Consider the following 12,983-nt stretch of genomic DNA (forward strand, 5'->3'; position numbering starts at 1 on the left):
AGGATAAGCCACAAGGGAGGCACTAGGTTTCTCAGACCCCAGAATGCAAGGCTGTGATCTGTGGCTGGCCCACCTCAGAAATTCCACACACCCTTCACAAAGTCATCCTAGAGAAAATAAATCAGATATGCCTCAGAACATGGCAACTCCACCTAGTACAATTTTAGTGTCCTTTTAGAAGAAGGAAAAGCCTTTTGGAGTTCAGGGCTAAAAGGCAGGTTCATCCCTGCCATGACCTTGCAAATGCAGTCTAGAAGTTCTGTATCTTCACTTGGCTGGCAAAGTCTTTTGTATCATTTTTCCCCCAAGGAGAAAAAAGTTTGAAAGGAGCTTCATTAATCCATTTTTGTGATGTCGGTAAGATTTGTCTGTAATGAAACACCACTTCTTCCTGTGGCATACTAGCTGGACCCCAAGCCCTGTGACCTGGGACCCTTTATATTTTTAGTAGGCTAAGGCTTCCAGGCAGGTTCTTCTTGATGCCCCAGCCAAGCAATAAAGGTTTAATTAAGATTAAAAAAATTTCCTGGAGAAATTTTGCAGGTTAGCTTCTTTCCTGTAGTCCAAAAACCTCAAAGATTTTTCTTTGGTTAAGAAGGCAATAAATCCACAGATTTATTATTTCTCAGCAAAATAAACTGCCCATCCACACGGCCTCTGACAGGTGCAGGGTATACGTCTGCAGGCTACCACTAGGTGGTGTCAGAGTGCCTCTGACCACCTTTACCCAATGCGTGAGAGCTGCCTGGAATTGGCAAAGTGTTAAGCCCGAGGACAAGTTCCCCAGGGAAAGTGAGCTGCATTTATGGTGTTGGGGGGTCCTCAGTCATCTGTGGAGGCACCTGGAACCCACACTTTGGCCAAATAGAAGAAGGGGCAGTGTGGTTGGCTCAGGATTTGCCTTGCCAAACCACAGCTCAGAACCGAAGAGCTGGAGAGAGAATTGGAAAACTATAGCCCACTGGTTCCCATCTGGTTAGGAAGCTTACCCAGGCATCCCTACTGCAAAGCATGACAAAAGGAGAATCTCAGATTTGTGGCCAGTTTTGAGAATTGAGGACTCTTGAGGTAGGAGGGACCTTTATAGCCACTTGGTCCAACAGCACCCCACTGCCTAATAAGTCAGGTTGAACTCTGTAGCAACCCTTCAAATGTATGTGGACAACACCCTTGGTCCCCCCAGGTAGGAGCAGCCAGTCCATGGTGTGTGTGGGCCTTTGTATCCCCAGAGGGGGGGTTTTGTGACTCACCAAGGTAGGTGATGGCTCCTACCACCCAGCCTCAAGCTCTTACTGCCACACCCTGCTGTCTTTCCCAGAGTTGGCCTTTCAGAGATGCAAGAAATCTGAGATTCTTGGACAAGCAAATGTCAGATTGCATTTGACCCCAGCTGCATGCCGCCCTCTCTTCCCCAAGGCAATGGGGCTAACCTTTAGCTCTGATTGCAGAACTGAAGCTGCCAGTATGGAAACCAATTTCTTTAGTTCCCACAAATGGCTGAGACGGTCATCTCTCACCTCCAACCTGAGAGTTCCTGTTACACGAAGTAGATTTATGTGCTCATATTTCTGGGTCTGTGTGCACCGCTGTGGTTTGCCTCCTGGAATTGGATACAGGAACAAAGAGGATGCCAGACAGTGCTTTTCCTGTTGTTCTGGTTCTCCCTGGGAGAGAAAGAAGCCCCAAAAACCATTTCAGATATTTAGCAAAAAGGTATCCCTGTGGGCATGGAGTTATCATCACTAGTGGATATTTGTCTCTTTGGAGAAGTCCTATGTGTGTGAGCTCATTCCCTCTCCTGTTTCTTTTCTCCCTTTATTTTTTTTGCTTTTCAGAGTGGACTAGTACTAGGAGCTCACTCCTTAGTCAGAATTCACTTACAAGGCTTCAGGCTCTGTGAGGATGAAGGCCTTGTCCACTCTCATGTGCTTATCACCTAATACAGTGACATTTAGGGGGCACATAATAACCATGCATGGAATGGAATGAATGTCAAGACTTCCTTTATTTAGATAATTAACCCCTTTTCTAATGCCCACATACCTAAATCATCATCATAGTAGATACGTATTATAGGCATGTAGTGAGCACTATGTTATGGGCTTTACATATGTTATTTTTAATATTTTAGAACAACAAGCCTGCAAAGGAAGATAATACTCCTATTTGGGGGATTAGGAAACTAAGGCTCAAAGAATACACTCAGAGTTCAGTCAGTCGTGGGGCCGTGATTTGGAAATTCCAGTTGTGACCCAACCCAATTGGTGGAAAAGTCTAGCTTTCCCCACCATTCATTAACAGCGAAAAAAATGGAAAGAATTGCCTTAAAACAACTAGCTGAGTTAACATTTGTAAAGTGCTCAGAAAAGCTCCTGTTTCATAATAAATGCTGTATAAGTGTTTGTTAAATCAGTAAGAATCAAGCATAGGTCAATGCCAGAGGTTGGATTAAAGTCAGCCTCATGGCTTTCACTGACAGTGTTTTAATCATCTGGAATAAATACAGTAAAGACGAGTAAAGTGGGGCCATGGGATGTTCTGTGGACATTTGGCACCGCCACCAAGTCTGCGACATCCAGCCCCAGATGTTCAGCATCACAGAATTGGAGCACTTGGGGCCAGGAGGGGACTCAGAGTTTGAACCTGGAACCCAGGTATCCTTTAATCAGTGAGATCATCAGTGAGATCCAGAAGGTCCATGCACCCCTTAGAATGTTATGCACAGTGTTGTGGTTTCATGCATTTTCCAGGCATAGGGCCAAAATTTTCATCTATTGTTAGAGAGCTCTGCAGCTTAGAAGGGTTCTGAGGTTCAGATCTAGCAGCGCCTCCCAAGGTCAGCATTTAGGGGCAGGTAGGGAATCCCAGTGCTCCAGACTTCATTCCGCTCCCATTACCAGACAGGCCTCTGACTCACTCCACCCCCTCCCTCAGCTCCTTTCTTTGGAGACTTGATGGGATGAAAATCATAATGTAGGACTGACAAGGCCATCTGGTCTGGCTGCCTACAGGGAAATAGGTTTTTCTGTAGCCTGCTACCTCCTCTGGGGACACCATGCCTCTCCACTGCCTGTGAGCACCTTTTTTGAACAATTTGAAGGTTCTCCACATTCCCTAGACTCTAGCCACTGCCCCTTCTCCTATCGTGCATCTTCCCAGCCACACCAGCCTGGCAGTCACGGTGGCCCAATTGCTTAGTGGATTGCCAGGGCAGGAGAGGCCACTCCCCACAGGAGCAAAGAGCCCTTGCTATCCTGGCACTTGTGTTTCTGCTTTACCTCTCAGAAAGGGGCTGTTCCAGTGCCAGGCTTGGGAATGCTGCCTGATGGAGCAGTGGCCTGGAGATGCCTGCTTCTGGCCACCCCCGTGGCCTTACCTCGCATGAAAAGTACATCAGAAATTTGCCAAAGCTCTTTTTAATTTTCTAGAAGTTATTCTCTCAAACTTGTTATCAAGGTAACTAAGAATATAAAGCAGAAGCAGCAAAGGTACCCAGCCTCCCCTCCCACCCAGGATTTCTCTGAGGTCTCAGGAACTAGTGGAACCCACGGTAGAACACCTGCCTACCTGCCAGGAGATGCCATCTGGTTGTTGGTATTTACAGACTTTGGCAGCCCAATCCTGCCTCCTGGAGCTGTCCCTTTGCTGTTGCTGTACCAAGATATGAAATTGGGAGACGCCTGCCCTCTGGTGACAATTCCAGGGATAACACCATCTTGAGAACCAGGGCCAGGGCCTTGATTGGGCAGGATGCTGAAGGAAGTATCTTCTCTAATTAACAAGTCAATGCTGATTTCCCTTCTGGCCCATTAAGCTCCTTGAGTCATTATTTAACCACTCAAGAGTATTTCGAAACTGGGCACATTCTATTTTTCTGCTAAAACACAGTCTCTTAGGAATGTCTGAGTCATTTGAATTTCACAGGAATTTTATTAGCAGGCTGGAATTTCCAAACAATCCCTCAGCCAGAAAGTCTGTTGCTTCAACCCATCCTCTGTCCTGAAGGCTTGGAATCCATGGTCCTGCTCTTCAAGGAGCTAGAAGCCCAGAGCCTTCTTGGATTCAGGCTTCAGCCTCACATCCATGGCTAAGGAAGGCCTTGGCACTCCCCACCACCCCCCACTCCTCGCCCCCAAATGCACACAGTCAGGGGCGCCTGGGTGGCTCAGTCCGTTAAGCGGCCGACTTTGGCTCAGGTCATGATCTCACGGTCCGTGAGTTCGAGCCCCGCGTCAAGCTCTGTGCTGACAGCTCAGAGCCTGGAGCCTGTTTTGGATTCTGTGTCTCCCTCTCTCTGACCCTCCCCCATTCATGCTCTCTCTCTGTCTCAAAAATAAATAAACGTTAAAAAAAATTTTTTTTAATTAAAAAAAAAAAAACAAATGCACACACTCAGTCTCAGTGAGTGTCCCTGCCACCTTCTTCCCCTGAGCTGGTGCCCCTCCGGAGGACCTGCCTGCCTCACCACTCCCTTGGGCCTGGGTTGGCACCTGCTTGCCTTCATTGTCTCATCTCTCTTGCTCCCAGACTCCCCTTGCTGTGCTCCATCCATCTCCTGAAATACCTGTTACCTCTTGCTAAGTTCAAAGCAGTTCTCACCTAGATCACTTGGGATCTCACTGAAATGCAGACCCTTATTCAGAGGGCACGGAGAAGGCCCAAGATTCTGCATTTCTAACCAGCTCCCAGATGATGCTGATGCTGCTGGTCCCTGGAGACCTAGGGCAGTGGTTCTCAATCTCGGCCACACATGGGAACTCCCTAAGGAGATGAAAACATTCTGAGGCCTGGGTCTCAACCCAGAGGTTGTGGTTTAAGTGGTCTGATGTGTGATCTGGGCACTGGAATTGTTAAAGCTCTCTCGGTGGTCCTAGGATGCAGCTAGTGTTAAGAACCACTGACCACAATGCAGATTCCAGTCTCCCGGCCCCAAGGCATCTGCTCTTCATCAGATACTCTGTCCCTTTCTTTTAGAGGTTGGCTTCCTTCCATCTTTAGTCCAGTCCATCTCCCTGTGTATTACCCTGGGGTCCTGGGGTTCACATACACCATGATGCAAATTGTACCTCTTGAACCTGTACAAAATTGGGGCTTCGTGAAGTCACTCCCAGGTGGGCCTGGCTGAAGGACTGGTAGTTGAAAGCAAGTGTGAGGGGACTGTGGAGCTGGCACAGAGTGGAAGAACAGGATTAGAGCAGTGGGGCACAGGCTTCGTTCTGCAGCTGCCTTGGGGTTCTTTGGGAACCATGTGCATTGCACCAAGGACTGTAGAAATGCCTGCAGCGTCTGCCCTAGGTGGGGTTTGGTAAACCACACTCTGCACTGAAGGAGGATGTCTCCACTCAGCCCAACTCCTGGCTCCTGTTCTGGTGTTTATTCTGTCAGACGTTCTTTGGGGCTGAGTAGAATTTTACCATGAAGAGTCGCTGTTTAGTGTACATTTCCACCATGTCCCTGGATATCACTCCCTCCAACTCTTTCTCAAATGTCACTTTCTCAGTGCAGCCTATGCTGACCGCCTTATCTGAAGTGTCACCCTTTATGCTCTGTATTTCCCCTACAGTACCTACCACCTATAGTAAACCACATAATTTACAAACATAATTTGTTATGTTTGTTGTTTGACTCTCTCACCCACTCAAATGTAAGCTGTCCGAGGGTTGTTGCCTGTTTTGATGACAGTGCCTCTGTAGCAACGTGGTGGGTACTGGCATTCATCTGACTCCCAGACCTTCCCCTGCCTGGTTTCTGAATCCTGCCGCTTGCCTGGTGCCCTGCCTGGCTGCACCCCAAGGCATGCTGCAGTCTCAGGGCCAGGCCCGCTATTGCTGACTGCAGACTGTGGGTGGCTCCAGACACCTGCCAGTAGTAGCTCTTTACCTGGCTGTGAGTTCCCAGTCTCAGCCACCCCACTTCACACCTACATCTTTCCAATAACCAGACCTTGGTCCGGTTAGGAAGTTTTGCTACCCAAACAAAAAAACAAAAATCAACATTTCAGTGGGTTTTTTTTTTATTTTTGTTTTTAACATTTATTCATTTTTGAGAGAGAGTGTGCAAGCAGGGGTGGCACAGAGAGAGAGAGGGAGACATAGAATCTGAAGCAGGCTCCGGGCTCTGAGCTGGAAGCACACAGCCTGACATGGGGCTCGAACCCACGAGCCGTGAGATTATGACCTGAACCGAGGTTGGATGCTCAACTAACTGAGCCATCCAGGAGCCCCGACATTTCAGCATTTTAAGGAGCAACATAAAATAATTTTTCGTCCCATGGAAGCAGGTACAGATTGGAGTCTCCTGTTTGTGGGGAAACAAATAGTTTGTTTCATCCCCTTCTCTCTTTGGAACCTTGTGCTTGAGGTAGAAGGAGCAGACTCTGAGGGGCATATGCCATTCTCCTGGGGTATACAAGGCACAGAGGCCAAAACATGGCCTGGCTCCTTCCGTTTAACGTGCAGGCCGTCTTCCTGCTCGCTGCTCACCCTGACGCCGGCCCAGGCAAACGGCCCTTGCAGCTCCCCTCTTTAGTTATAACTGCAGGAGGTGCTTGCGTCACATTTCAGATGACAGTGAAAGGCCATCATTTTTAGGGGCCACAAGTAACTGGACTGGGTTTTCGAGAAGATGTGGAACTGGAGCGATGTCTGCTTTGGGGCATGGCAATGACAGTGCTTGCAGTGATCAGTGATCCGGTGATTCGGGAGAACTTGACAGGAGGGCAGGAGGGGAAGTGATGAGCCACAAGAGAGGTGTGAAAGATTAAAATAGGGCCACTGGAAAGTGGGGGCAGGAATGTCACACTGGGAGAGGAAGAAGGGGGAGTAGGTGAGACATGCAGATGAATCAGGAGAGGTCAGCTGAGTAGTGATGGCCAAAGAGATCTTACAGTTCAAAGGGTCTTTCATATCCACACGCAGCTGATAGCACCTGTGGGCAGCAGCCTCTAAGCTTCTCTGGGGCTCCGTCCCTCTGAGCTGTGAGGTGGAGGCTTCGGCGCCCCTGTCCTTCTTTCCTGCCTACCCTGGACAGACACACCTAGTCCTCTGTCTGGCGGCCCTTCTCATGGCCTTTCCTTCACAGGCACTGACTTCTCACCTGACCAAATCACAGCCACCCTTACCAGGCCCCCTCAACACCCCTCTGCCCTGAATACAGGACACCCAGTTAAAGTTGAATTTCAAATAAACAATGAATACTTTCTTTAGTATAACTATGCAATGTTTGGGATATACTCACACTAGAAAATTGTTCATTGTTTATTTGAGATTTAACTGGATGTTCTGTGTTTTATCTGGCAACCCTACTGAGCTCCATGATGTCAGTTTGGGATCTACCCTGTAGCCTCTTGCTTATGGATTGGCCCATGTGAGTCTGCAAGAAGTTGAAGAGAAGTGTTTCTGCATCAGACTTTGAAACCCATCTGCAGTGAGTGATGGAGGCATTCATCAATGGCCTTCACAATCTGGTCTCCACTCACCTTTGTCTCCCTGTCTTCTGCTTGTCCCTTAGTGAGAACTCTCTCTGGCCTGGCTGGTCTCCTCCTCCTCACCCCATACTCTTGGGCCAGGTGGGGCTCACATCAGTCCCCTCTCAACCCTGTCCAAAATACCTTCTTCTTTTTCCACAATCACCTGTTGAAATCCTTCTACCCCTATTTGTGGGACCAGATCCCTGAGGCTGGAGACTGAACCCCCGAGTCTTTGCATTACCTTAGAACCAAGACAGCACCTGTCATTCCCATAGGTTTTGGAAACTCTCCAGAAAGACTTGAATAAGCCAAATTTCCTGCCAGGTTTTTTGAAGAGCCATGAGCTTTGTACCACCTTCCAACAACTGGGGGCTCCGTCAAGCTTTCCCTAGATGGATTCTGAGGGAGAAACTCCTCCTTTGAAGCACTCACAGTATTCCTTTGCGGAGAAGAGAGCATCTCAGAATTCCCTCTTCCAGTGACACTTTAGGATCTTCAGGGCATCGGGCCCTGACCCACTTCAGCGGACACTTTAGTTATAAAGCGTCCCTGTGTGCAGAGGATGGGGACAGCCAGCTGTCTGGGTCATCAAATAACTTTCCAACATCATCATCATCATCATCATCATCATCATTAGCAATCCATTTCAGCTCCATGGTGCTTTATAGATCAGATACATTCCCTCATTTAACTTGCAACAATCCTAGGAGTTAAGGAGTTTTACAAATGGGAGGCTGAGGCCTGAAATGCACAGATAACCTTCACACATAGTCCTGTGTGTCTGAAGGTGGAGCCAGAAGTGGGGACTCCCTGACTATCACTGTCTCTGCTACTTCAGGATGCCTAATTCTTCCTCAAGACGGCAATGAGGTTTGGCCTCAATACCACCTGCCCCCTCAGAGGCACTTCTTTTTCCCAGGATCTTGTGTTCCTGAAGGGAGTACATCAAATGCCTGCCCCAGCTCTGAGGTTTTTCACCTCCTTCCCACTTCCAGTCCTACTCAGGAAAAACTCCATCCTCGGTGACTTGATCTCTACCTGTGGTTGTTCAAGATCATCTAGGCAGGGTTTCCGAAAATATCTTCCATGAAGCACTAGTCCCACCAGATGCCCTGTGACATGAGGGTGCTGTCCAGCAAGTTTGGAAAGCACTGATACTATAATCCCTTTTGAGCATGATGATGTAAAATAACATATTAAAGGCACTGCAATGTCCTAGAAAAATAGAAAAATAGCCTAGAAAAATAGCCATTTGACTTTGACCCCAATTTTCCAAAACCTATCCAACCATAGAATTATCAAGTAACAACCATTAACATTCTGTGGAACTAGGATTCCATACAACCCCCTCTGAGAAATAGGGATTTAGCTCAGATCTCTTCTTATATAGCTGAAAACCACTGAAAATTCATTCATTAATTTATCAATCATTCATTAGAGGCGAACTGAGGGTCTCCTAAATGCAGAGTTTGTGCTAGGTTCCACGACTAGACAGACAGACAGTAATAACAGCTCGTTTTCATGCAGTTCTTACACCTAGCCAGGCTCTCCACTGACCTTTGTGATCTCCAGTGTTTGCAAGAAGCCCATGAGATGTGGGTTTCACACCCACCGTAAAGATGAGGAGACTGAAACCCAGATGGATGCTGTGTGTTGCCCAGGTCAGCCTATAAACCTAGCTGCACCTTTTTATGATTGGTTTTGCTCTTTGTGATTCTATCCAGTGGCCTCTTGAATAAGGTTGCATTTTGCTGGGAAACGTAGAGCCTGGGAGGAATGATGAGGGTATGTTTGGGACCAGGGCTGTGGCCAGGATCTTACCTCCTCTCCCTCTTGTGTCCCCACAGGTCTACCTGGCTGAAGCCGTGCTGTGGGAAGAGAGCAGCCGTGTGGCAGGTATTTTTGCTCAGTGCAAGTCTCAACAGTTTCCTGGTAGCCTGTGTAATATTGGTGGTGATTCTCCTGACTCTGGAACTTCTAATAGATATAAAGCTTCTCCAGTGTGAGTAGCAAGAGAGATACATATGCAAATACATATGATGTCAATATTCAGTGTGCATCCATCAGGGGTCCCCAACCAGCAGTGCAATATGCCCCCAGCCCAATGCCACTGTTATGACCCTGGCCCCATGGCTCATGGGGATTACTGCCCGGGGAGGAAATCTGACAGCTTCTTTCTCTGTCCCCCCAAGTACCTGTTTGCCCCTTTCTACCCAATGTGGCCTCTCCAGTCCCCCTCCCTAGCATTCCGTGATCAGAAACTGATGAGATCAAAAATGTTGGGGACCCCTGTATGCACTTTTCTTTTTATTGTTCCCATTTGGAATTCTCCAGGTTGGACTTTTCTGTATCTTAAAGAGAGTTCTCATGTGTGGAGGCATATCACCTTCTACTAACTAATAATAATAGCAACCACAATGATGATGTGATTGCTTGTGTTTTTATCCAGCCATAATTTGGCAGTGTTATTTACACATAATGTGATCATTTTGAAAGGACTTTTCCATACATTTGACCCTCGCAGCAACCCTGTGAGGTGGCATGACTGATTTTATCTCACCTTATAGGCAAGGGAATTAAGATTTGGAGAAGTTAGAGACTTTCCCTAGGTAAGGGTCTTTAAGCCATCAGGCCATTTAATGGCATGGCCAGTTTTTTTCCCACCATAGTGTCTTGGTGTTTGTTCTAGTCTTGTGTTTATGGGAGCCTGATGCACATGGCAGTCAATGGCTTGTCTGCTACCTCTTCTGTCCTTCTAGATGTCCCATGGCAATATGGCTGTTGGGAGGTGCCCACTTCTTGCCCCCCACCCTCGCAGACCCCTATCTGGCTTTCTGGGGAGAGCCAGGTGTCTTTACTCTTGGCTTCAGATGAGTGAGCAGTTTCTGTTAGAGCTCCTGGATCCCTATATTTCCCCAATTCAGAAGGCGGATTATACAAATGCAAATAAAAAAAAAAGATAAAAATTTTGGCCTGCAAGATTCCACCATTGGCAAAGTGTAGAACTATAGATCCATCCTCAAACCCAGTCAGTCATCTTAGACTTGTTTTCTCAAATGCCCCCAGTTCTTTTCCTGGAGCCTCTGTACTCAGGGTCCATCAAAGCTCCTTCCATGCCCTATCAGCCCTCCCTACTCTCTAGAGAGGATGACAGGCAGTACAGAATTGCTTTTGTCTGATGAGCCTCATTGGGTTTTGTGCAGCTGGTGGCCCCTTGGTTCCAATCAAAGTATCTTCCAGCATAAAGTGACCAGGACTGATTTTACACTCAACCTGTCTTCAATTAAACCATGTTGTATACTTTCCCTCCCACTCATCCATATGTCTGCTTTTTATGAGGTCTGGCCATAACAGAGTCTTTCTTTCCCTGTTGTAGGTTATACTTGGGGCCCTCGGCTGCTCAGGTTGTGACAAGGCATTGAATAGAACTGAGAACCTGGCCGACACTGGAATTTTGCTTAAAATTAAGTATCCAGGAGATTGATTTTGGTGGGAGATCCAATAGCAGCTCATAAAAGGCATCTTAAATTCCATAAAACGCACAATCAGAGATTTATTGCTCTTCTAAAGCAAACCGTAAAAAAAGGCACAGGAATTCATTTGAGAAATAATGGGGAGAGATTTTATGTTTTCAGAATCATCTGGAGGTCTTTTCAGAGTCACACAGGCCTCAGACTCTCGGTTCCCACTAGTATTCATGTGGCCTGGGATGGAAAGAATCCACGGTGCCTCCAGGCCCCAGCTTCTAAGGGTCGGTCACATTGGCCCAATACCAGGGGACCCTGAGGTCTCCCACCTGGAACCTGGTACCGCAGCCTCTCTCTCCCAGACATGCTCTAGGTTCTGGCTTCTGCCCACTCTGTGATCCCAGAGCTTTGGGGGAGGCTCTGGGTTCCTCTCTTTCAGGTCAGCCTTCCCCACTGAGTCCTGCCTGGGGTACTTTTCTTTTAGCCCCCAGGGAATTCTGAGCTACACGCTAAGCAGGCCTGACCAGCAGAGAAGCAATGTAGGCCTGTTCTTGGCAGCATTCCTCCACCTTGTTTTGGCCCTGCCCACTGCTCTGCCCGGCTGTCTTTCAGGCCTGCCTTCTGGAAAGCATCCCCTCCCATCCATTCTCCATCAGAGCCCACCTAACCCTTGTCCTGGGCCCAGAACCCTGCTTTTGGAGTCACTACCTGATAAACTACACCTTGATTAGGCTCTGAAGTTGGCCATGGCTCCCGTATTTTAAAGGGGTCTTCCAGAGATAGCGCCTTAACTCTAAGGATTGTCTGGTGGAAGGTGGGCTGGGAGCTTTCAGGGGCTGATGGCTCTCCCCACTTCACTATGGAGTCTGGAGGGCAAATGGAGCAACTTGGAAGCATGGCAGACCCCAGCTGCTTGAGCTGTCATGTTCAGGAGGTGACATCTCCCTACCAGGCCCGGCTCCCTCTTCCAGGCCTTTCTCCAGCCTCACTCCAAATACCCCTGCCAGCATAGCCATCTCTACATCAGGGTTTTCACAGTGAAAATTCAAAGCAAGCTCCCTTTGAGTCCCACCCAGTGCCCAGAGCTTTGGCTGTGAATTGTGGTAAGGGTTTCCGAAAGCTCAGGTAGACTTGACTGAAGCTGCCTACCCAGCTCTGACAGCCACGAATGTCTTGATAAGCCCCCCTCTGGAGGGCTCCTTTCTGGGAGGATGGCTATAGCTCACAGCCCACCATAGCTGATGGGACTGAGCTAGAATTCTGAGGCATGGCCTATGGGGGGACAGACAGAGGGAGGAGCAGCACCACTGGCCCTGCACCCTCCTACCAGCTCCATCGCAGACACCACTTAAAGCTGCCCTGGATGTTCTCTGGCCTGATTCTGTCCAGATCCAAATGTTCACATGAGCGGGCCCCGGGCTCGCAGAGGTCTGCCTCCACGCTGTGAAGGTCCTCTATCAACGCACCTAACTCCTTGTGCCTAAAATTGGTCCATTATTGTGTTCATTGCAGTTTCCAGTGCATTCCAGTTTGCTGGCATAATTCACTGGATCAGTCTGGTCATTCTCTCTGTGTTCTTCTCAGAGGTAGGTAAAGACTGGGGCCCTGGGACTTCTGTAGGGCAACTCCTGCCCTGGGGAGACCAAGCTTTATTCTCTAAATATTTACTAGCATCCAGCCCTCTTCTAGCCCTCAAGGCTGCAAAGAGGGAGAAACAATACAAAGAACTGAGCTCTGTGCTGGGAAATGATGCTGGAGGGGCAGCTGTCGACCCCTTCAGGGAGGCCTGGGCCCCAGGAGGTGACCCCTGCATGGAATATGAGAGGATGGGCAGGTGTTGTCCAAGTAAGGGGCGGGGATGACATTTGTGAAGGTGAGACTGAGTAGGGCGTAGCTGAAGGAGAGCAAATGGTCATGTTTACAGTAATGAGCTATAGATAAGAGTCTGGGCTGATGCCTCGGGGGCCTGGAGGTAGAGAGAGCAGTTTGGAAGCTGCCCCTTGAGGGGGGATGCTCAGGCCTGCAGAGGGCAGAGAGGATGGAGTCGC

At 48.4% G+C, this 12,983-nt stretch overlaps 1 protein-coding gene across 1 annotated transcript in view; it reads left to right on the forward strand.

The window, feature by feature from the left end:
- The window catches only part of TMEM266 (transmembrane protein 266), a 73,789-nt gene that overhangs the window by 13,180 nt on the left and 47,626 nt on the right, over window positions 1-12,983 (forward strand). The window contains exons 3-4 of the mRNA XM_027067837.2: window positions 9,316-9,470; window positions 12,448-12,521. Coding sequence (XP_026923638.1) covers window positions 9,316-9,470; window positions 12,448-12,521 — 229 coding nt within the window. The remainder of the gene's footprint in view (window positions 1-9,315; window positions 9,471-12,447; window positions 12,522-12,983) is intronic.

This window comes from Acinonyx jubatus, chromosome B3 (genome assembly GCF_027475565.1).
Source record: "Acinonyx jubatus isolate Ajub_Pintada_27869175 chromosome B3, VMU_Ajub_asm_v1.0, whole genome shotgun sequence".
Taxonomy (NCBI): Eukaryota; Metazoa; Chordata; class Mammalia; order Carnivora; family Felidae; genus Acinonyx; species Acinonyx jubatus.